The sequence below is a fragment of the Artemia sp. Qi Xiang Cuo genome, chromosome 3 (genome assembly GCF_049724085.1).
Source record: "Artemia sp. Qi Xiang Cuo chromosome 3, ASM4972408v1, whole genome shotgun sequence".
NCBI classification, from domain to species: domain Eukaryota; kingdom Metazoa; phylum Arthropoda; class Branchiopoda; order Anostraca; family Artemiidae; genus Artemia; species Artemia sp. Qi Xiang Cuo.
In genome coordinates this window covers 71188421-71214259 of record NC_142796.1, presented here as the reverse complement: position 1 = coordinate 71214259, position 25839 = coordinate 71188421, and the positions used below count along the sequence as shown (strand labels likewise).

At 37.7% G+C, this 25839-nt stretch overlaps 1 protein-coding gene across 1 annotated transcript in view; it reads left to right on the top strand.

Annotated features, from left to right (window-relative positions):
* The window catches only part of RNaseZ (ribonuclease Z), an 85598-nt gene that overhangs the window by 52518 nt on the left and 7241 nt on the right, over window positions 1–25839 (top strand). Inside the window, exons 9-13 of the mRNA XM_089086292.1 lie at window positions 1214–1604; window positions 2498–2719; window positions 16667–16852; window positions 21782–21924; window positions 23502–23690. Of these exons, the coding sequence (XP_088942418.1) occupies window positions 1214–1604; window positions 2498–2719; window positions 16667–16852; window positions 21782–21924; window positions 23502–23690 (1131 nt within the window). The remainder of the gene's footprint in view (window positions 1–1213; window positions 1605–2497; window positions 2720–16666; window positions 16853–21781; window positions 21925–23501; window positions 23691–25839) is intronic.

Below are 25839 nucleotides of genomic sequence, written 5' to 3'. Positions count from 1 at the left end.
TGGGGATAAGGACAGAGAAAGAGGCTTATGACCAGGCGAATACCCATAACCATTTCACAACACCAGAACGACCTTGATCTTTTATGGTCCACCCCTCTTTGTCAGGGCGCTTTCATCTATTCGTATTATTTTAAGTATAATAAGGATTACACTATAATACGAAATTATCATTAACGATGCTTGCCTTCTTGAATCCACTCTTAGTAGTTATTTCCTTGTTTTAATGGAATATTTTTACAAACGTTATCTGCTTCAAGCAGAAAATGCTAGAGGATCGACTCCCATGTACAGTTTATGACTGGTGCCCCGAAGAGAGGCGCAAAAGAGGTCGATCAAGACACCTCTTACGGTGGCAGTATGACCAGTGTCTGAGTAGAGGGGAGATGCAATGGGAGGATTTCAGGGCTGCAAAACAGTTCCGTGATGTCTGGCGAGGCTTTATAGGCACTCCATTTGCCATTCCAGGCTCATGGAGGTCTAAAGTCTAAGGTACTAGCTTATTTGATAATTTATGCATTGCTGTTATTTTACTATTGTATATTAACCTGTTTTCCTTAATTTACTGACTTGTATTTTTGTCACATAAATTTGCTGAATTTGCGAGCCGTTTTTTGACCACATCTGAATTTTCAATTACTTCCAAATTGTATCAATATATGCCCTTTTAATGACAGCGCAGTAATACAATATCAAAATCCCCCCTCTTGTATATTCCCCTTTTATAAATAAAACAACATAAACGGGTGATTGGGCACAGCAAAAGTATAAAATTAACGTTATTATACAGAACTTGTAAGAACATTTGCCCGTGGCCGTGGTAACTTAAGTTCAAATCTTGGATAAGACAAATTTTTGTCTTAGAAAAGATTGAAAAGTGGGAAAAAATAAAGATAAAAAATTCTTTAAAAAGATTGGTTTCAAAATGGACTAAAAAGTAAAAAAAAAATTTTTTTCTAATGTAAGTGAAAACAAGGGGCGCAAAATAGATTGGGCTTTACATAACTTGATCTTTTTACTCGTTTTCCTCAACTCATCGACTTTTTTTCATTTCTGCGTTTATAACTTGGTCAATTTGATATCTATGTTATATAAAGCCCAATCCGTTTTGTACCCCATGATTTCACTTATATTCAAAAAAAAAATTCTACTGTATTTACGAGTTTAAAAGAAATTAGAAATCAATTATTTTTTAATCTATTTGTTTGCATTTCAGTTGTTGAATGCCCCAATGAAACATTTTTAGACAACTTTCTATCAGAAGAAGATTTTAGAAAGTACCAAGGGCAAGGTAAAAACCTGGATTTTATCATCCACTTCACACCTGATAAAATAGCCAACTGCGATGAATACAAGAAATTCATGTCATCATTCCCTCAGTCAACGCACCATATAATGCTTAGTGGTAGCAAAGAATCTTCAGGCTACTTAGGAGCAAATCGAGCCCAGTGCTTATTGAACTTGTTAGATTCTAATGTATTTCCATATTTGAATGACACTGGCATGAGAACCAACCTCAGTGAAAGTGACGTAGCTATGTCTAGTCAGGTTGTAGATGGTGAATCATGCTTGAAATATCATCTGAGACCGCCTTCAAAATTTGACTGGTGATTATTAACTCTTTTATTTCTTCCTCTCTGTCTTTTTTTTCTTTTTTGATTTATGTAAAAGCAGTTTAGTTATTATTATGATTAAAAATATGTTCTGATATTTGAAGACAGAATAATATGATTCTTTGCCCAACCCTTATATTTTGAAAAATACATTGGGGGAGGGGGTTATTCTTATTGAAAAATAACTTTCTTCTAATTTTTCTTTGGACAAATTGAAGAAACAACGATTTTGCGTCTATTCTCTTTGGTTATGAAAAATATAATCAACCCCCCCCCCTCAATTTTCGTGAATTGATAGATAGATATATAAAAGATTAAGACAGATAGAGAAACTGCATGAACTGAATTATTATTTTTTTTTTTTTAATACAAAAAATCGAGTTAAACTATAAAAAGAACTCAATTTTCGATGTCGTTACTAGAGAAATAGATAGCCCTAAGCAGTAATTTTTCCTAACTAAGCCTTCAATTTTAAAAATAACGGCTTCAATTTTTCCCCTTCTCTCTGTCACTTTCTCTCCCCCTCCCCTTTCCCTCTTTTTTTCTCTTTCTCTGTACCTATCTTGGTCAATATTGAACCCAATTTTCTCTTTCTCTTTCTTGTTTACTTTCTCGTTCAATCTAACAATTATAATCATTCATTTTGACCTACTATAAATTACAGAAAAAAGTGGAGGTATGAATTACAAAAAGAAAAGCGACCAAAATAAACAAAAATATGGAAAAAGACCATGACTTGCTGAAACTTTGAAATAGCAGACTCGGACAGCTCCTCACATAGCAGGGTCAGTCTTCACCTCTTTTTATAATTCTCCTTCTACTATTTCCTTATTGTCAATTCTCGTTAAATTTATTAAGCGGCACAAATATATTTAACCTTTTCCTAGGGAAAGTGTACCTGTTTTGAAGAAAAGCGAAGTTACCTCTGAAGCACTTGAAGTTCCTGGATTTACTGACGCTCTTAGAGGAATGAACTGCCAGATAGAACAAGTAGAGGACTTACCTCTAGGTTTCGCATCTCATTCTTACCCGAAAATTACCTTCTTAGGTACTGGATCATGCATTCCAAATAAAACAAGGAATGTCAGCTGTATTCTTACTGAAACGAGGTGAGATATGTTTACAGGAATTGAAGGCTGTGGTTTGTAGAGGGACCGGAATGAATAACCTGGCGAACGTTGAATGGTCAAAATACCCTAATTTGGACATTTTTTGCACTTGGAAGTTTGTAAAACCTATAGCTCGATCAGTCAGTCATTTATCTTAAGATACGAAAAACATAAAACGATAAAGGGCAAAATAGAAAAAAGGCGTATAAAATATTATAAATAAAATATTAAAAATCCATGAAGTTAGTTTAAGGACTCAACTAGAATATATTGAACAATATTCATCAAAGAAACGAAACAAGAATAGAACAAAAATTGGCTTTGTTCAAATTACAGTAAAAATAGACAAAAAGGGGAAATCAGGATATCAGGGAAGTTAGGTTCAAATAATAATTTAGTAATGAACTGGATTTTCCCTGGGATATCCGAAATTTTACCTGAATTGTCCCATACTTTACCGGAATATTTTCGATAGATTTTGTGAAACAACTCATCAGGCTCTTTTAAAAATGATGAATATGATACATTTTGACTGGTAAACTTCTAAGGGAAGAGGACATTTTAACTTGGACAGGGAATTTAGAATTGGTGAGGATTGAAAAATCTACTGAAAACTTTTTCATTTGGACCTAAAAGGGTATTATGTAAATAGGTAAAAATAAGATAGCTTCCATAAAAGTTTGAATGAGCGATAATTTCTCTTTATGAATTACATCTGCAAGACAGAAGAGGTATGGTCTATTGAGGGAAAAAGTCGCATAGAGTCCATACACTAATACTAAGCGGACTGTTTTGCGAATGCTGTCTCCCACTGTGTTTTTAGAAAATACTGCTGTTAGTCACATTGCCTATGCTGATGATGTTCTGCTAGTTAGTCATACTAGATCAGGCCTCACAAAGAATCTAAATGTTCTGATTAATGCTTTGAGAATGATTGGGCTTTCTGTAAATGCTTCAAAATGTGATTTTCTGTGTTTTAATATTTCTAAACCAGCTCCTCCTTTACATGTGGGTACAATGCTACTCGTGTCTGTTTTAAAGATGAAATGGCTTGGCATTACTTTTTCTGATACACTTTCGACTACATGCTCGTCTCTGGTTGCTAGTGCTCTGCAGTGTATTCGATTCTCGTATGGTAAAATCTCTCCTAATAGAGGGAGGTACAGCCGCACGGGCTCATGTAAACTTTACCATAGTTTTTGTTCTCCTACAATTCTTTTTCTTTCCGGTTTGCAGCCTCTAATTCGCAAAAAAGACCGTCTTCACCAAAGGAGAGGCTATTTTAAATATTGTAAATTCCTGCTATATTTGCTAAGGTGGTACAGAAATCACAAGATTATTTCTCATTTTGGACATATGGACCCTCTAGTGCTGCTTGACAACATCGCTAAGGACCTGAGGACCAATACTCCAAGGAAGATATGTGCCAGTCACCCCCTCACTAATTTTTTTGCAGATTAGCGATTTATAAATATTGTTATGTTATTTATGTTGTGTTTTTCTTATTATTTCCTTGTGTATAATATTATTTTGTTTTTTCTTTTTTACTCTGCATTTATTTTATATTGCGGGTCATAAATAAACTTATTTACTAATAGTTAATATATTTCTTAATATATAGTTTTTGATAGGAATTTGCCGGTTTTATTGCGGTTTGGAAATAATTCTAAATTTGGTTGTTGTCATAGGAGGAAACAATTTATACGAATGATCAGTATCGAGGACATTTTTTTCTAGGGGCAAATGAAAAGCAGGTCCTCCCCGAACGGGGTGGGAAGATGTTGTAAGGAAAGACTTAAGGGGAATTTCTTGGGAGGGTGTAAAGAGGGATGATGAATAGATTGGGATGGAGGAAGAGCATGCGTACCTCTGTTGGCCTCAGGTGGTTTTGTGCTACAGTGACTTGTTAGCAGTAGTAGTAGTAGTAAATTCTCATCAAAGTAATAAAAGGAAAACTTAAGGGAAATGGGAATCTCTTGGGAGGGTGCAAAGAGGGATGATGAATAGATTGGGATGGAGGAGGAGCATGCGTAGCTCTGTTGGCCTCAGGTGGCTTTGTGCTGCAGTGACTTGTTAGCAGTAGTAGTAGTAGTAATTCTCATCAAAGTAATAAAAGTAAAACTTAAGGGAAATGGGAATCTCTTGGGAGGGTGCAAACAGGGATAATGAATAGATTGGGATGGAGAAGGAGCATGCGTAGCTCTGTTGGCCTCGGGTGACTTTGTGCTGCAGTGACTTGTTCGCAGTAAGAGTAGTAGTAATGCTCATCAAAGTAATAAAAGAAAAACTTAAGGGAAATGGGAATCTCTTGGGAGGGTGCAAAGAGGGATAATGCATAGATTGGGATGGAGAAGGAGCATGCGTAGCTCTGTTGGCCTCGGGTGACTTTGTGCTGCAGTGACTTGTTAGCAGTAACAGTAGTAGTAATTCTCATCAAATTAATAAAAGAAAAACTTAAGGGAAATGGGAATCTCTTGGGAGGGTGCAAACAGGGATTATGAATAGATTGGGATGGAGAAGGAGCATGCGTAGCTCTGTTGGCCTCGGGTGACTTTGTGCTGCAGTGACTTGTTAGCAGAAATAGTAGTAGTAATGCTCATCAAAGTAATAAAAGAAAAACTTAAGGGAAATGGGAATCTCTTGGGAGGGTGCAAAGAAGGATAATGAATAGATTGGGATGGAGAAGGAGCATGCCTAGCTCTGTTGTCCTCGGGTGACATTGTGCTGCAGTGACTTGTTAGCAGTAATAGTAGTAGTAATGCTCATCAAAGTAATAAAAGAAAAACTTAAGGGAAATGGGAATCTCTTGGGAGGGTGCAAAGAGGGATAATGAATAGATTGCGATGGAGAAGGAGCATGCCTAGCTCTGTTGGCCTCGGGTGACTTTGTGCTGCAGTGACTTGTTAGCAGTAATAGTAGTAGTAATGCTCATTAAAGTAATAAAAGAAATACTTAAGGGAAATGGGAATCTCTTGGGAGGGTGCAAAGAGGGTTAATGAATAGATTGGGATGGAGAAGGAGCATGCGTAGCTCTGTTGGCCTCGGGTGACATTGTACTGCAGTGACTTGTTAGCAGTAATAGTAGTAGTAATACTCATCAAAGTAATAAAAGAAAAACTTAAAGGAAATGGGAATCTCTTGGGAGGGTGCAAAGAGGGATAGTGAATAGATTGGGATGGAGAAGGAGCATGCGTAGCTCTGTTGGCCTCGGGTGACTTTGTGCTGAAGTGACTTGTTAGCAGAAATAGTAGAAGTAATACTCATAAAAGTAATAAAAGAAAAACTTAAGGGAAATGGGAATCTCTTGGGAGGGTGCAAAGAGGGATAATGAATAGATTGGGATGGAGAAGGAGCATGCGTAGCTCTGTTGGCCTCGGGTGACTTTGTGCTGCAGAGACTTGTTAGCAGTAATAGTAGTAGTAATACTCATAAAAGTAATAAAAGAAAAACTTAAGGGAAATGTGAATCTCTTGGGAGGGTGCAAAGAGGGATAGTGAATAGATTGGGATGGAGAAGGAGCATGCGTAGCTCTGTTGGCCTCGGGTGACTTTGTGCTGCAGTGACTTGTTAGCAGTAATAGTAGTAGTAATGCTCATTAAAGTAATAAAAGAAAAACTTAAGGGAAATGGGAATCTCTTGGGAGGGTGCAAAGAGGGATACTGAATAGATTGGGATGGAGAAGGAGCATGCGTAGCTCTGTTGGCCTCGGGTGACTTTGTGCTGCAGTGACTTGTTAGCAGTAATAGTAGTATTAATGCTCATTAAAGTAATAAAAGAAAAACTTAAGGGAAATGGGAATCTCTTGGGAGGGTGCAAAGAGGGATAATGAATAGATTGGGATGGAGAAGGAGCATGCGTAGCTCTGTTGGCCTCGGGTGACTTTGTGCTGCAGTGACTTGTTAGCAGTAATAGTAGTATTAATGCTCATTAAAGTAATAAAAGGAAAACTTAAGGGAAATGGGAATTTCTTGGGAGGGTGCAAAGAGGGATGATGAATAGATTGGGATGGAGGAGGAGCATGCGTAGCTCTGTTGGCCTCAGGTGGCTTTGTGCTGCAGTGACTTGTTAGCAGTAATAGTAGTAGTAATACTCATTAAAGTAATAAAAGAAAAACTTAAGGGAAATGGGAATCTCTTGGGAGGGTGCAAAGAGGGATAGTGAATAGATTGGGATGGAGAAGGAGCATGCGTAGCTCTGTTGGCCTCTGGTGCCTTTGTGCTGCAGTGACTTGTTAGCAGTAATAGTAGTAGTAATTCTCATTAAAGTAATAAAAGAAAAACTTAAGGGAAATGGGAATCTCTTGGGAGGTTGCAAAGAGGGATAATGAATAGATTGGGATGGAAAAGGAGCATGCGTAGCTCTGTTCGCCTCGGGTGACTATGTGCTGCAGTGACTTGTTAGCAGTAATAGTAGTAGTAATGCTCATCAAAGTAATAAAAGAAAAACTTAAGGGAAATGGGAATCTCTTGGGAGGGTGCAAAGAGGGATAATGAATAGATTGGGATGGAGAAGGAGCAAGCGTAGCTCTTTTGGCCTCGGGTGACTTTGTGCTGCAGTGACTTGTTAGCAGTAATAGTAGTAGTAATGCTCATTAAAGTAATAAAAGAAAAACTTAAGGGAAATGGGAATCTCTTGGGAGGTTGCAAAGAGGGATAATGAATAGATTGGGATGGAGAAGGAGCATGCGTAGCTCTGTTGGCCTCGGGTGACTTTGTGCTGCAGTGACTTGTTAGCAGTAATAGTAGTAGTAATGCTCATTAAAGTAATAAAAGAAAAACTTAAGGGAAATGGGAATCTCTTGGGAGGGTGCGAAGAGGGATAATGAATAGATTGGGATGGAGAAGGAGCATGCGTAGCTCTGTTGGCCTCGGGTGACTTTGTGCTGCAGTGACTTGTTAGCAGTAATAGTAGTAGTAATGCTCATCAAAGTAATAAAAGAAAAACTTAAGGGAAATGGGAATCTCTTGGGAGGGTGCAAAGAAGGATAATGAATAGATTGGGATGGAGAAGGAGCATGCGTAGCTCTGTTGGGCTCGGGTGACTTTGTGCTGCAGTGACTTGTTAGCAGTAATAGTAGTAGTAATGCGCATCAAAGTAATAAAAGAAAAACTTAAGGGAAATGGGAATCTCTTGGGAGGGTGCAAAGAGGGATAATGAATAGATTGGGATGGAGAAGGAGCATGCGTAGCTCTGTTGGCCTCGGGTTACTTTGTGCTGCAGTGACTTGTTAGCAGTAATAGTAGTAGTAATGCTCATCAAAGTAATAAAAGAAAAACTTAAGGGAAATGGGAATCTCTTGGGAGGGTGCAAAGAGGGATAATGAATAGATTGGGATGGAGAAGGAGCATGCGTAGCTCTGTTGGCCTCGGGTGACTTTGTGCTGCAGTGACTTGTTAGCAGTAATAGTAGTAGTAATGCTCATCAAAGTAATAAAAGAAAAACTTAAGGGAAATGGAAATCTCTTGGGAGGGTGCAAAGAGGGATAATGAATAGATTGGGATGGAGAAGGAGCATGCGTAGCTCTGTTGGCCTCGGGTGACTTTGTGCTGCAGTGACTTGTTAGCAGTAATAGTAGTAGTAATGCTCATCAAAGTAATAAAAGAAAAACTTAAGGGAAATGGTAATCTCTTGGGAGGGTGCAAAGAGGGATAATGAATAGATTGGGATGGAGAAGGAGCATGCGTAGCTCTGTTGGTCTCGGGTGACTTTGTGCTGCAGTGACTTGTTAGCAGCAATAGTAGTAGTAATGCTCATCAAAGTAATAAAAGAAAAACTTAAGGGAAATGGGAATCTCTTGGGAGGTTGCAAAGAGGGATAATGAATAGATTGGAATGGAGAAGGAGCATGCGTAGCTCTGTTGGCCTCGGGTGACTTTGTGCTGCAGTGACTTGTTAGCAGTAATAGTAGTAGTAATGCTCATAAAAGTAATAAAAGAAAAACTTAAGGGAAATGGGAATCTCTTGGGAGGGTGCAAAGAGGGATAATGAATAGATTGGGATGGAGAAGGAGCATGCGTAGCTCTGTTGGCCTCGGGTGACTTTGTGCTGCAGTGACTTGTTAGCAGTAATAGTAGTAGTAATGCTCATAAAAGTAATAAAAGAAAAACTTAAGGGAAATGGGAATCTCTTGGGAGGGTGCAAAGAGGGATAATGAATAGATTGGGATGGATAAGGAGCATGCGTAGCTCTGTTTGCCTCGGGTGACTTTGTGCTGCAGTGACTTGTTAGCAGTAATAGTAGTAGTAATGCTCATCAAAGTAATAAAAGAAAAACTTAAGGGAAATGGGAATCTCTTGGGAGGGTGCAAAGAGGGATAATGAATAGATTGGGATGGAGAAGGAGCATGCGTAGCTCTGTTTGCCTCGGGTGACTTTGTGCTGCAGTGACTTGTTAGCAGTAATAGTAGTAGTAATGCTCATCAAAGTAATAAAAGAAAATCTTAAGGGAAATGGGAATCTCTTGGGAGGGTGCAAAGAGGGATAATGAATAGATTGGGATGGAGAAGGAGCATGCGTAGCTCTGTTGGACTCGGGTGACTTTGTGCTGCAGTGACTTGTTAGCAGTAATAGTAGTAGTAATGCTCATAAAAGTAATAAAAGAAAAACTTAAGGGAAATGGGAATCTCTTGGGAGGGTGCAAAGAGGGATAATGAATAGATTGGGATGGAGAAGGAGCATGCGTAGCTCTGTTGGCCTCGGGTGACTGTGTGCTGCAGTGACTTGTTAGCAGTAACAGTAGTAGTAATGCTCATCAAATTAATAAAAGAAAAACTTAAGGGAAATGGGAATCTCTTGGGAGGGTGCAAAGAGGGATAATGAATAGATTGGGATGGAGAAGGAGCATGCGTAGCTCTGTTGGGCTCGGGTGAATTTGTGCTTCAGTGACTTGTTAGCAGTAATAGTAGTAGTAATGCGCATCAAAGTAATAAAAGAAAAACTTAAGGAAAATGGGAATGTCTTGGGAGGGTGAGAAGAGGGATAATGAATAGATTGGGATGGAGAAGGAGCATGCCTAGCTCTGTTGGCCTCGGGTGACTTTGTGCTGCAGTGACTTGTTAGCAGTAATAGTAGTAGTAATGCTCATCAAAGAAAAAAAAGAAAAACTTAAGGGAAATGGGAATCTCTTGGGAGGGTGCAAAGAGGGATAATGAATAGATTGGGATGGAGAAGGAGCATGCCTAGCTCTGTTGGCCTCGGGTGACTTTGTGCTGCAGTGACTTGTTAGCAGTAATAGTAGTAGTAATTCTCATCAAAGTAATAAAAGAAATACTTAAGGGAAATGGGAATCTCTTGGGAGGGTGCAAAGAGGGATAATGAATAGATTGGGATGGAGAAGGAGCATGCGTAGCTCTGTTGGCCTCTGGTGACATTGTGCTGCAGTGACTTGTTAGCAGTAATAGTAGTAGTAATACTCATCAAAGTAATAAAAGAAATACTTAAGGGAAATGGGAATCTCTTGGGAGGGTGCAAAGAGGGATGATGAATAGATTGGAATGGAGGAGGAGCATGCCTATCTCTGTTGGCCTCAGGTGGCTTTGTACTGCAGTGACTTGTTAGCATTAATAGAATTAGTAATTCTCATCAAAGTAATAAAAGAAAAACTTAAAGGAAATGGGAATGTCTTGGGAGGGTGCAAACAGGGATAGTGAATAGATTGGGATGGAGAAGGAGCATGCGTAGCTCTGTTGGCCTCGGGTGACTGTGTGCTGCAGTGACTTGTTAGCAGTAATAGTAGTAGTAATACTCATCAAAGTAATAAAAGAAAAACTTAAGGGAAATGGGAATCTCTTGGGAGGGTGCAAAGAGGGATAATGAATAGATTGGGATGGAGAAGGAGCATGCGTAGCTCTGTTGGCCTCGGGTGACTTTGTGCTGCGGTGTCTTGTTAGCAGTAATAGTAGTAGTAATACTCATCAAAGTAATAAAAGAAAAACTTAAGGGAAATGGGAATGTCTTGGGAGGGTGCAAAGAGGGATAGTGAATAGATTGGGATGGAGAAGGAGCATGCGTAGCTCTGTTGGCCTCGGGTGACTTTGTGCTGCAGTGACTTGTTAGCAGTAATAGTAGTAGTAATGCTCATTAAAGTAATAAAAGAAAAACTTAAGGGAAATGGGAATCTCTTGGGAGGGTGCAAAGAGGGATAATGAATAGATTGGGATGGAGAAGGAGCAAGCGTAGCTCTGTTGGCCTCGGGTGACTTTGTGCTGCAGTGACTTGTTAGCAGTAATAGTAGTATTAATTCTCATTAAAGTAATAAAAGAAAAACTTAAGGGAAATGGGAATCTCTTGGGAGGGTGCAAAGAGGGATAATGAATAGATTGGGATGGAGAAGGAGCAAGCGTAGCTCTGTTGGCCTCGGGTGACTTTGTGCTGCAGTGACTTGTTAGCAGTAATAGTAGTAGTAATGCTCATAAAAGTAATAAAAGAAAAACTTAAGGGAAATGGGAATGTCTTGGGAGGTTGCAAAGAGGGATAATGAATAGATTGGGATGGAGAAGGAGCATGCGTAGCTCTGTTGGCCTCGGGTGACTTTGTGCTGCAGTGACTTGTTAGCAGTAATAGTAGTAGTAATGCTCATCAAAGTAATAAAAGAAAAACTTAAGGGAAATGGGAATCTCTTGGGAGGGTGCAAAGAGGGATAATGAATAGATTGGTATGGAGAAGGAGCAAGCGTAGCTCTGTTGGCCTCGGGTGACTTTGTGCTGCAGTGACTTGTTAGCAGTTATAGTAGTAGTAATGCTCATTAAAGTAATAAAAGAAATACTTAAGGAAAATGGGAATGTCTTGGGAGGTTGCAAAGATGGATAGTGAATAGATTGGGATGGAGAAGGAGCATGCCGAGCTCTGTTGGCCTCTGGTGCCTTTGTGCTGCAGTGACTTGTTAGCAGTAATAGTAGTAGTAATGCTCATTAAAGTAATAAAAGAAAAACTTAAGGGAAATGGGAATCTCTTGGGAGGGTGCAAAGAGGGATAATGAATAGATTGGGATGGAGAAGGAGCACGCGTAGCTCTTTTGGCCTCGGGTGACTTTGTGCTGCAGTGACTTGTTAGCAGTAATAGTAGTAGTAATGCTCATAAAAGTAATAAAAGAAAAACTTAAGGGAAATGGGAATCTCTTGGGAGGTTGCTAAGAGGGATAATGAATAGATTGGTATGGAGAAGGAGCATGCGTAGCTCTGTTGGCCTCGGGTGACTTTGTGCTGCAGTGACTTGTTAGCAGTAATAGTAGTAGTAATGCTCATAAAAGTAATAAAAGAAAAACTTAAGGGAAATGGGAATCTCTTGGGAGGGTGCGAAGAGGGATAATGAATAGATTGGGATGGAGAAGGAGCATGCGTAGCTCTGTTGGCCTCGGGTGACTTTGTGCTGCAGTGACTTGTTAGCAGTAATAGTAGTAGTAATGCTCATCAAAGTAATAAAAGAAAAACTTAAGGGAAATGGGAATCTCTTGGGAGGGTGCAAAGAAGGATAATGAATAGATTGGGATGGAGAAGGAGCATGCGTAGCTCTGTTGGGCTCGGGTGACTTTGTGCTGCAGTGACTTGTTAGCAGTAATAGTAGTAGTAATGCGCATCAAAGTAATAAAAGAAAAACTTAAGGGAAATGGGAATCTCTTGGGAGGGTGCAAAGAGGGATAATGAATAGATTGGGATGGAGAAGGAGCATGCGTAGCTCTGTTGGCCTCGGGTGACTTTGTGCTGCAGTGACTTGTTAGCAGTAATAGTAGTAGTAATGCTCATCAAAGTAATAAAAGAAAAACTTAAGGGAAATGGGAATCTCTTGGGAGGTTGCAAAGAGGGATAATGAATAGATTGGGATGGAGAAGGAGCATGCCTAGCTCTGTTGGCCTCGGGTTACTTTGTACTGCATTGACTTGTTAGCAGTAATAGTAGTAGTAATGCTCATCAAAGTAATAAAAGAAAAACTTAAGGGAAATGGAAATCTCTTGGGAGGGTGCAAAGAGGGATAATGAATAGATTGGGATGGAGAAGGAGCATGCGTAGCTCTGTTGGCCTCGGGTGACTTTGTGCTGCAGTGACTTGTTAGCAGAAATAGTAGTAGTAATGCTCATCAAAGTAATAAAAGAAAAACTTAAGGGAAATGGGAATCTCTTGGGAGGGTGCAAAGAGGGATAATGAATAGATTGGGATGGAGAAGGAGCATGCGTAGCTCTGTTGGCCTCGGGTGACTTTGTGCTGCAGTGACTTGTTAGCAGCAATAGTAGTAGTAATGCTCATCAAAGTAATAAAAGAAAAACTTAAAGGAAATGGGAATCTCTTGGGAGGGTGCAAAGAGGGATAATGAATAGATTGGAATGGAGAAGGAGCATGCGTAGCTCTGTTGGCCTCGGGTGACTTTGTACTGCAGTGACTTGTTAGCAGTAATAGTAGTAGTAATGCTCATCAAAGTAATAAAAGAAAAACTTAAGGGAAATGGGAATCTCTTGGGAGGGTGCACAGAGGGATAATGAATAGATTGGGATGGAGAAGGAGCATGCGTAGCTCTGTTGGCCTCGGGTGACTTAGTGCTGCAGTGACTTGTTAGCAGTAATAGTAGTAGTAATGCTCATTAAAGTAATAAAAGAAAAACTTAAGGGAAATGGGAATCTCTTGGGAGGGTGCAAAGAGGGATAATGAATAGATTGGGATGGATAAGGAGCATGCGTAGCTCTGTTAGCCTCGGGTGACTTTGTGCTGCAGTGACTTGTTAGCAGTAATAGTAGTAGTAATGCTCATCAAAGTAATAAAAGAAAAACTTAAGGGAAATGGGAATCTCTTGGGAGGGTGCAAAGAGGGATAATGAATAGATTGGGATGGAGAAGGAGCATGCCTAGCTCTGTTGGCCTCGGGTGACTTTGTGCTGCAGTGACTTGTTAGCAGAAATAGTAGTAGTAATGCTCATCAAAGTAATAAAAGAAAAACTTAAGGGAAATGGGAATCTCTTGGGAGGGTGCAAAGAGGGATAATGAATAGATTGGGATGGAGAAGGAGCATGCGTAGCTCTGTTGGCCTCGGGTGACGTTGTGCTGCAGTGACTTGTTAGCAGTAATAGTAGTAGTAATGCTCATCAAAGTAATAAAAGAAAAACTTAAGGGAAATGGGAATCTCTTGGGAGGATGCAAAGAGGGATAATGAATAGATTGGTATGGAGAAGGAGCATGCTTAGCTCTGTTGGCCTCGGGTGACTTTGTGCTGCAGTGACTTGTTAGCAGCAATAGTAGTAGTAATGCTCATCAAAGTAATAAAAGAAAAACTTAAGGGACATGGGAATCTCTTGGGAGGGTGCAAAGAGGGATAATGAATAGATTGGAATGGAGAAGGAGCATGCGTAGCTCTGTTGGCCTCGGGTGACTTTGTACTGCAGTGACTTGTTATCAGTAATAGTAGTAGTAATACTCATCAAAGTAATAAAAGAAAAACTTAAGGGAAATGGGAATCTCTTGGGAGGTTGTGAAGAGGGATAATGAATAGATTGGGATGGAGAAGGAGCATGCGTAGCTCTGTTGGCCTCGGGTGACTTTGTGCTGCAGTGACTTGTTAGCAGTAATAGTAGTAGTAATGCTCATTAAAGTAATAAAAGAAAAACTTAAGGGAAATGGGAATCTCTTGGGAGGGTGCAAAGAGGGATAATGAATAGATTGGGATGGAAAAGGAGCATGCGTAGCTCTGTTAGCCTCGGGTGACTTTGTGCTGCAGTGACTTGTTAGCAGTAATAGTAGTAGTAATGCTCATCAAAGTAATAAAAGAAAAACTTAAGGGAAATGGGAATCTCTTGGGAGGGTGCAAAGAGGGATAATGAATAGATTGGGATGGAGAAGGAGCATGCGTAGCTCTGTTGGCCTCGGGTGACTTTGTGCTGCAGTGACTTGTTAGCAGTAATAGTAGTAGTAATGCTCATCAAAGTAATAAAAGAAAAGCTTAAGGGAAATGGGAATCGCTTGGGAGGGTGCAAAGAGGGATAATGAATAGATTGGGATGGAGAAGGAGCATGCGTAGCTCTGTTGGGCTCGGGTGACTTTGTGCTGCAGTGACTTGTTAGCAGTAATAGTAGTAGTAATGCTCATCAAAGTAATAAAAGAAAAACTTAAGGAAAATGGGAATGTCTTGGGAGGGTGCAAAGAGGGATAATGAATAGATTGGGATGGAGAAGGAACATGCGTAGCTCTGTTGGCCTCGGGTGTCTTTGTGCTGCAGTGACTTGTTAGCAGTAATAGTAGTAGTAATGCTCATAAAAGTAATAAAAGAAAAACTTAAGGGAAATGGGAATCTCTTGGGAGGGTGCAAAGAGGGATAATGAATAGATTGGGATGGAGAAGGAACATGCGTAGCTCTGTTGGCCTCGGGTGACTTTGTGCTGCAGTGACTTGTTAGCAGTAATAATAGTAGTAATGCTCATCACAGTAATAAAAGAAAAACTTAAGGGAAATGGGAATCTCTTGGGAGGGTGCAAAGAGGGATAATGAATAGATTGGGATGGAGAAGGAGCATGCGTAGCTCTGTTGGCCTCGGGTGACTTTGTGCTGCAGTGACTTGTTATCAGTAATAGTAGTAGTAATGCTCATAAAAGTAATAAAAGAAAAACTTAAGGGAAATGGGAATCTCTTGGGAGGTTGCAAAGAGGGATAATGAATAGATTGGGATGGAGAAGGAGCATGCCTAGCTCTGTTGGCCTCGGGTGACTTTGTGCTGCAGTGACTTGTTAGCAGTAATAGTAGTAGTAATGCTCATCAAAGTAATAAAAGAAAAACTTAAGGGAAATGGGAATCTCTTGGGAGGGTGTAAAGAGGGATAATGAATAGATTGGGATGGAGAAGGAGCATGCGTATCTCTGTTGGCCTCGGGTGACTTTGTGCTGCAGTGACTTGTTAGCAGTAATAGTAGTAGTAATACTCATCAAAGTAATAAAAGAAAAACTTAAGGGAAATGGGAATCTCTTGGGAGGGTGCAAAGAGGGATAATGAATAGATTGGGATGGAGAAGGAGCGTGCGTAGCTCTGTTGGCCTCGGGTGACTTTGTGCTGCAGTGACTTGTTAGCAGTAATAGTAGTAGTAATGCTCATCAAAGTAATAAAAGAAAAACTTAAGGGAAATGGGAATCTCTTGGGAGGGTGCAAAGAGGGATAATGAATAGATTGGGATGGAGAAGGAGCATGCGTAGCTGTGTTGGCCTCAGGTGACTTTGTACTGCAGTGACTTGTTAGCAGTAATAGTAGTAGTAATACTCATCAAAGTAATAAAAGAAAAACTTAAAGGAAATGGGAATCTCTTGGGAGGGTGCAAAGAGGGATAATGAATAGATTGGAATGGAGAAGGAGCATGCGTAGCTCTGTTGGCCTCAGGTGACTTTGTACTGCAGTGACTTGTTAGCAGTAATAGTAGTAGTAATACTCATCAAAGTAATAAAAGAAAAACTTAAGGGAAATGGGAATCTCTTGGGAGGGTGCAAAGAAAGATGATGAATAGATTGGGATGGAGGAGGAGCATGTGTAGCTCTGTTGGCCTCATGTTGCTTTGTGCTCAAGCGACTTGTTAGCAGTAGTAGTGGTAGTAATGCTCATCAAAGTAATAAAAGAAAAACTTGAGGGAAATGGGAATCTCTTGGGAGGGTGCAAAAAGGGATAATGAGTAGATTGGGATAGAGAAGGAGCGTGCGTAGCTCTGTTGGGCTCAGGTGATTTTGTGCTGCAGTGACTTATTGATAGTAGTAGTAGGAATCAAATAGACGATAAAAGCAAGAAAATTACCATATTTGATCGTAATAAAACTTTTCAGAGAAACTGTTTGCCTAGAATCTAAAAATGTTGTAGTAATATAGTATACTGTCAATATGGATCGAAAGTCAACGGATTTTCAATTGCTACACAGTCATATCAATCTTTTTTTTTCTTTTCCTTATTAACCTTTTCATTTTACTCTTTTCTTAGCCTTCAGTTATATTCTCATTTTTAGCGAAAACTTGTTTTTCATGATGGACTGTGGTGAAGGCTCACTGGGCCAGCTGATACGTTTTTTTGGGGTGGATAATGTGGATCAAGTGCTATGCAATTTAAAATGTGTATTCATCTCCCATTTCCATGCCGACCATCACCTTGGTCTGTTTAGCTTATTATTGGAAAGAAGAGCTGCTTTTTTAAGGTAAGTCTTTTTTTTCATCTCTCATCTATTAATTTATTTCCTCTTTCATCTATTCATCTCTTATTTCCATACGTATCACCACCTTGGTCTTTTATTCAAATAGCATCTTTAAGCCAGGACTGGCAACCTCCTCTTCATTGGTTGAAACTTTTGCCTGAGAATTTAAATAAATAAACCTTGATGCTAGTACTGAGACATGTATAAATGAATAAGTTCACTAATACATAAATAAATAAAACGTTCTGCTTGACGATTTTTTTTAATTAACTTGGCAAAATATACGAAACGTAAAGGTGTGTGCACTGTGCTCAACGTTGCATAATTCCAGCATAAAGTCAAGGTTTTCAAGTTAATGAAATTAAAATCTTAAGCATTTGAAAGTATGGTCCCCCATCAACAAAAATTAAACCTCTTAAATGGGAAAGTTGCCTCATCTGGAGAAAATATCGCGCGAAACATGATTATTCACCCCAAATCTTCTAGGTTCTGGCTTGAACGTTTTTTATCGTTCAAAAACAAGCTCGTCGGCTGTTCTGTGGATTTTGAAAATATTTCTACGGTTTTTAGTTTGGACTTAAAAAATTTAGACATAAAGACAATATGGAGTTGTTTGAAATTTGGGAAAGTCAATGCTTTTGATGGTAGATTTGGAATTTGATTCATTATATAAAGGCGATATCTAAGTTTCGAAAATTTTGAGAAAATCGATGCTTTTGCTGCTAGATTTGGAATTCGATCCCACAAAGTAACTGATTTTTTTTCTGAATTATCTTTCGCCGATGTGAGGTGTCTTGCGTTTTATTTACCATTTTTGTGTGTGTGTTTACATTTGCATGTCTCCTGTTGTAAATTAATTTTCGTTTCTCCTTATTTAGCTCTTTTTCCATTTTATATACTGTAGAGGGTTTAAATAAATTTTTATTATTGTATATATGGCCAGACTGTAAGATTATCTGGGTATATATTGAAAACTGTTCCATGTCCCTTCAATGGGTGACCTCTGGAATTTACCTTACAAGCAAATTCCTTTCCCCTGATAAAAGTCTTTCCCCTGATAATATGCAAGCCGTCACCGTTAATGATTCCACAGTAATATTTTCGAAGTGGAAAAATTTTCTTAGAGAGTATTCTCCTAGTTATTCATTTGAATCTAACTAATCCAAGTTTCAACTGGAGCTTGTTGATATGTGGTGACTCACTTTAGCATTTAGTTGTGGTTGTATTTTACCACAGTTATACTATTTACATTGATTAAGGGGGGCAGGGGAGGGGAGGGCATTGAACCCAAAGATTTGCTTGCCCCCCTTCCCTTCCTAGATTTTAATAAATACCTTTTTTCGGTATTACTGAAAATGGTTATTTGGTTACTTTCATTAGAAAAATTTAGAAAAACAACGAAATTTCTCCGTTTTCAGAATTATTGAAAATGGCTTTTTTGATTACTTTCATTAGAAAAATTTAGAAAAACAACGAAATTTCGCCGTTCCTTCCCCATTGGTTTCGAAAAACAAGTTTTGCCCCCCCCCCCACCTCTTATTATTTGGCATCTGATTCATGTTTTTGATTCGTCTTTTTTAACGATTTTGTCGGATTTAGAACATTTTTCTATACTCTCTCTTGAGATTCTACTATTATATAGGCAGACTTACAAAATGGTAAGTTTAAAAAATATTTTATGAAGGTAGTAGGGCTGGAGTTGTAAAATTAAATTCAAGTTTTCTACCATATTCTGTACATAATATTACAATTTTGAATATTTTTAGTATTGTGGGAGGGGATGTCCAGTCTGGCGTGGAAATATAAAAAATTAATCTTCACTTTTTTCATAGATTTCTTCAAAAAACTCTTTTGAGGGGTCCGTGTTTTAAAATAACAGCTTTTTAATTTTTATCTACTTGTGATCTGTACTTTTAAAGAGACTTGCCATTTTGTGGCTGCCTCATCTTCAAATAATATTTAATGCTGAATATATTCTTTATGTTTTAGAAGCATCAAAAAAAGAGGCTGTGTTCCGTGATTTATTTATTTAAAGAGATATGACTCGCAAGTTGATCATGTTTATATGCTCATTTATATCTTTGACGTTTTTAGAAATTCCTTACTTGGGGAATTCTTAGAATTCTTTGGAAAGTAGTAAAACCTACGAGAATAAAAGCTGCTGTTACTGTGCCCCTTTTAATTACCTTCGTTGAAAAACTTGTAGTAGGTTGTACTTGATCTGAACGATCAGGTGACATGTAGACTAATCATGGTTGCGGCATGCGCTAAATTTAAAACTGAAATTTAACCGAAAATTTAAAGTGTTTTTGAAACAAAAATCGTGAAGTGAGAAAGAATCTATTTCAAGCGGATCCAGGAATGGTAATTATTATTTCGATTAATCTTATTGGTAATAAGTTTGTTTGAAAACAAATTTATGAGAATTTTGAAGAATATCCTGAAACTTCACAAAATGGTGTCGAATTGAAATTAAAACTGCACTATTGGAATCTCCATAATCAATCAATCATTTATTACCCACAAAAGAACTCAACAAACACTAGCAATTAAATTAAACTAAGAAAAGAACTGTAAAAGACCGTTGTCAGGGCCAATATTTCAAAATGCATCTTCAGAAAGCTTTGTGTGTAGGTCACAGATTCTTCGAGGAGAATCTATGGCACGGACGTGTGTAGATAGTTACCAATTTCTGGGTCATCACAGCAGAAAAAGAAGAACTTGGAAAAATATTAAATATGTAGCTTTAATCTTTTTTAAATTCTTTAGCTTAAGAATGAACTGAACATCCAAAAAATAAAGCACAGAATGATCAGAAAAGGTCGAGAATAAGCGCCCATGAGCTCTTCTGTTATATTTTCCACGGTTTGCTACAATTTTTGAATAACTGAACTGAATTTTTCTTACTGAATCAGCAATAATCTGTTTACGAAAGTGAGCTAGAGAATTAGAAACAGTAATACCAAGCCACCGAAAGGAAGAGACAGAAAGTACAGAAAATTCATTACATACCAGAGGAGTAGACGAAGACAGATTATAAGATAAGAATTCACCCTTGTCAAGATTCAGGGATAGACCAATATTTAGGACAGGCTGAGAAACTAAGGAAATCATCGCATAAAGAGCAGACTTGGTACGACTAATCAACAGAATGTCATCAGCATAGGCAATGTAAGAAATATCAGTAGAACCAGAAAAATAAGTGCCTGAGATCTTTTCCAGAACAGTAGAAATACGAATTTTGAAAAGGGTTGGTGATAAAACACCTCCCTGCCTAACACCACGAAGCACTTTAATAGTTGTTTCTGGAGAAGATTTCAGGCGGAGGTAAGAATTAGAATACCGAAACAGTAGAAGGTAAATAACCGAAAAATTAACACCAGAAAAAGCCAAAGAAAAGAAAAGCTGGTTATGAACAACAGAATCAAAAGCCTTTGAAAGATCAAGCGCACAGAAATATACGCCTTTACCCTTAGAAGAATTAGAAAGTAGAGTAGAAGAAAGGACACGATGAGCATGTTGGCACCCCACACCAGGTCTGAAACCAAGTGGATTTTCATCAAAGAAAGAAATATTTCGAGTTAAATTAGGTAAAAGAATATACTCGAAGACCTTGCTAATATTGCAAGAAACAGAAACTAGACGGTAAGAAGAGCAATCTTTTGGCGGTTTACCTCTTTTTAAAATTGAAGTCACGCTGCCACACAAAAAGTTTTCCGGGACGACAGAAGATGCCTAGCACATTTGAAACAAAAGCGCAAGATGTGACACAAGTTCAGCACATTGGGGAGTTAGATGCATTTTAGAGATACCCTCAGCATCAATTGATTTCGACTGAAGATGATTCAAAGCGTTCAAAACTTCACAACGCGATATAGGCAAAACAAAGCGCTGACTTAGAAATATAGGGACAATTTTAACAAACGCTTCACCAAACTTTCTACGAACAGAATAATTCAAAACGGAGAAAATCTTCGAATAATATGCATGCCAAGAACTTGGTGGAATAGCATTACTACTTACATCAGAATCGTCTGTTTTACTTGAATTAATTACTTTAATCCAATCTTTAGGCGAAGATGGAAAATCAAGCCCTCGGTATCGGACACTTTTTAGATACTTCTTAAATTCTAATTTAGTTTTCTGTTTAATAAGAAAAACATTACCAGACCTAGGCCAACCACAATCTGTCCAAATTTTTAGCCAAAATTTAGCTTTATTTTTACAGGCCTTAAGGTTAGGGTCTAGTGACCAAAGAGACTTTTGAGTATTCTTTCGGATTCGCTTTACTGGGACAGAAATTTTTTCAGCTTCTTTCATAGCAGAAAGGATAGAATGATAATATCGGTCTATTTCATATTTAGCATAAATAAAATTCTGACTACACTGCAAAAGCTGATAAGGAACATAAATCGTACTTAGAAGTGAAGCCAATGTTATAAGATAAACAGAAAAATTCGCATCATTCCAATCAGGCTTATAAAACCATTTAGAACGTACACCAAGACTCTTAGACTTACTCCCAGAAAATACAACAGACTTTGATAAACAATAATCGAAAACCTCATAGGAGATAATTACATCCTCCCTTCTTGACAAAACCAAAAAAAAAAAAAACAATTTTTCACATGGGAAGCAGCGATGCGTCTCTTTTTTTCTCCGTGTTTTTCTTCTTCCTTTTTTTTCCACTCAAAAGAAGTAACCTACAGAATGCCATTTTTGGAGTCCTTTAAGGAAAACTTCAAATATTTTAAAAATAAAGGATGTCAAGACTAAAGACGTGTCGCTGCTATCGCTCGCATACCGAACCTTATCATTTTACTGTAATGATAATTGAATTTTGAACCGAAAACATTTCATCAGACTCATGGGATCTCTGTTTTGAACAAACGTGTTTGAATTTGTTCAAAATTTGCTTACTCTTTGTTTTAGGCTTGGAAGAAACTTCGAGTCTCTAGTCCTAATTTTACCAGTGAACTTAGAACGATGGCTATTAAGATTTAATGACAGATTCCATCGTATAGAAGATGATTATGATGTGATATGGTCGGAGAAAATCCAACCCCATTATGAACGTAAGTTTAAATTAATAATAAAACTCTTTGTAACAAAGTCAAATCAATTTAAAAAAAATTTTGTCAGTAATTTGAGATTCCGATTTTCATTAGGGGGGAGCTACAAGGGTTAATTTTTCTTTCATAGGACATCTATGGGCGAAACTTTAATTAAGTGTTTGTTTTACATAGGAAATGTTCGATTTATTTAAAAAAATTCGATATATACCCTTATCTCTTCTATATTTGTGTTACCCTAGTTGACCTATGTTCATCACAGCTCTTCCCGGGGAATCATTAGGGTCACTAAGGACCATACTTTGGAAACATATGGTTTTGGGAAAGTCTAGATGACCCCACCATAAAATTAGTACTAGCTTATGCATTTATTTATTTAAAGTCGTATAATTCATTCATTTATTTTACTAGTATATGTATTTATATTCATTTTCATTTCGAAAACAATTATTCAATTAGAACACACACCCAGAATTTTAGAGCTGGGGTCTGAAATGCTAAATGGTGCATGTTTAGTTCTTTATTTACTAATTTGTTTAGAGGGAGGGGGGGTCATTAAACCAAACTTGGGCTGAGGAGGATCCTCACTTACTCTATCCCTGTGTAAAGGTATGAAAGTCAATTGAAAATCCGTAGATATATAAAACACGCCTATAATGCTTCTGTATTTTATCATTGACTTGAAGATTTTTTTATAGCTAAAGCTATATAAAGTATAGAAGTTATCTCCTGTCTTTGAAATTATTAGGTTGTTGCAATAAAAACCTGTCATAAATTATTAGTCCTGTGAGTCAATTCATAGGATAAATAAACTTATCAATATCATAAAAAAAACAGTGAATTCGTAAAAAACTAACGATCAAAATCGTAAAAAGAAGTCCAAGTTCACAACCAACCAGGAACACGTTCTTAAGGCTGATTCTGTCGGATTACGTTCGCAAAGTCAGTAACTAGAGCTTTAAATCATTGGAGTCTAGCTAACATTAGTGGGACTATGAAAACGTTGCCATTTTACAATCTATATGAATTCGGAATAAAGGCATGAATTCGGAAAGATCACTTTGAGTAAAACCAAGGCATTTTTGGTTCTGCCCAAAGACAAAAGACGTTTCTGGCACTTTTTTAAGCTGAGTACGTGGCAGTTATTGGGAGGGAAAATTAAATTTCAGTGCTTCGTGAAAGACCACTTGAGTTTCTTTCATGGGCAATATATGGAAATAAAATTACGTTGTTGAGTTATGCATCGTAATTATTATCGATTTCCCCTAACGAAAAAACCTTCAAATGAGACACGTATAAAATTGTTCTGGTTAAATGTCCGGTCAAGAGAAAAAAAAATCAAGCAAAAACAGTATAAGTAACTTAAATCTAACCTTTTTCCAAAATAAACTGATAACAAGTCTTAGGGGATCAATCCTCCAAAAAGTATCCCTCCTTACACTAACGTTTTTGAAATATTTAAGATTGAAAAAGTGAGGAGAGGATATTTTTCATAACTTCCACCTCCCTCATGGAAACAGGAAACTTCTTTAAAAAGGAATTAAAGTGAAATCCTACTTCAATTGTTTTCTATTTCATAGGGTATAATGAAAGAGAGGCCAAAAATCAACCTTCTTATTTGAAACTGAAGAAAAGCTTGAATTTGGATGTTGCCACCGCATATGTGAAGCATTGTTTTCTGGCATTTGGTATCACATTATCTCATGAAAACGGGTGGAAAATTACCTTCTCGGGAGATACCATGTTTTCGCCTGAACTTATTGAAGTTGGTAAGTCTGATATTCTCTTTCCTATAAAAAAAGGAGTTTTGGATAACGTCAAGGAACAGAATTCTTTTTGTTCAGGAAAAAATAAAGCACAGAATATATGGTTTTGATAAAGTTTTTATCGCCTGATTTAAAAATAAAGTCAGAATTTTAATGGTTCGATAATACCGGTTCCGTGAAACCGTAAACCGTTTTTGCATAATGATTTAATTCTTTTTCTAGTACTCACAAGCGTTGAAAAGTAATTTTGAAGCTTTAATTAAGGAATGCAGTTTCTGAGCTCTGGGTTACAAAATTCAGAAAAACCATTGGAGAAATCAGAAAAACTAAAGAGTGTATCTGAATTTGTTTTCAATAATGTGAAGATAGCAGTTTTTGTAATGCCATTTTTGATGAATGTGTAGATTATAGTTAATCATGGTAATTGAATTTGATCGAAGAAAGGTAGAGTCAAACATTGTTGATATAGATGATTCAAATAATTGTAGCAACTGTTTACTAATTACCGCTAATTAAATAATTATAGCGACTAATTACGAGCTATAACCAGTAAGATACGTTTATAGAGTATAGATCTTTGAACTAGGTCCCATAGAACTTTTTGGTTCTAGCGTCTACAAAGCTGTTTAAATGCGCTTATAGGTGCATACCAGTCCGACCAAAAGTGGAAGTTATAGAAACTACCCTTAGCAAGAGAAAGGAGCCTTAGGTGTTGGATTTTTTTTTCAGTATTCCAAGAGGGCCTTCAGACTGACCTTATAAATTTTTCCGTCACATCCCCTGCTTATGTAAGAGATGTTTTTGCGTGTAATTTAGATTGTGTGTGTGTGTGTGTGTTATGGAAAACCACTCAAAGATAACAATCCCCCGCCCCCGCCCCCCGGTCGTAACTATTTTTTTGCAGTTCCACTTATTATCCTAGATTATCGAAATTTAATCAAAATCATTGCTTTAAGAGAAGCTATGATGTGAAAAATAAATCTATACACAACATGTAAAAAACTGTTGTATATTTACAAGAGGAGAAATCGAAGAAACATTTTCTAAAAACTATTTGGCTAAAATAGTGTATTTTTCAAATCTAGGGGGAGGGCAATCTTGTCTTTTCCATTATTTACAGTGAAAATAACAGAAAAGGACATTTTTCAACAAAGATACAAAAAAAAATTATTTTCGGAATTGGGGTGGGCAAGACAAGATGTTTATTTCACAAAAAAAAACAAAGAGGAGTCAAATGTCCCCCTCCCCCGCCCCCAATTAGTGCCACTGCACCTGATCCTTTCTAAATCATTTTACCCTCTAATATGTAGCTTTGTATACTTTTGACAACAAAACCTTTGACATGGTTTTTGTGCTCTAAGTTAGATTTTCGTTGGATAGGCAACGTCAAGTGTTTCTGCATACTTAGGTCGGCTCTACCCACAAAAGTGTAGTGGGTAGTGGGAGCAACACTTTTTTTTTCGATCAAAGGCTCCTGTTTTCAACTCCTTAAATTTTTTCTCTTGAAATAAAATGATGGTACATTCCTTAAAGGTTGTCTCCAAATACGCCGTCTCTGCTTGAATCCTAAATATAAAACGTATCATTTGTTCCAGATTTATTCGATAGCAAGGAGAATTTGACTCTAGAAATGACTTTTTATTTGCCTCTAAATACCATAAGTATTACACATAAATAACGTAAGTGTTAAATACACTCAGTAGTGTGCGTTTAACTGAAGCATCTAAACCCATTCCCTCTTTTTTAAGTATTCCGTACAATTTTGCTTACAAGTCAGAGTTAGTTCAGACGTTTGGGAATTCCCATTCTCCCTATGGGAATTTCGATAGGGAGTTTCGTAATTACCCTTCGGAGTATGGTTTGGATTTTTTTTCTAGCTTTTCCGTACGAAGGGCTGAAGTGATTGGGAATTTGTGGCGGTATTTTTGAAATTTAAAAATATGTCTATTGTCATAAAATACCCAATTTGATTGCTTTTGTACATAATTATCAACTTATGTATGATGCTTCAAGTTCAGACTACAAGAAAAGTCGACTTAGCTAAAAAAAAAGCAACTTCCAAGTCTGTATCTTCAGTCATGATTTCTGATGTTTGAATATTTTGCCAATATTTTCAGTTCGGATACCTGTGAACATTCTCCCTATTTTCCCT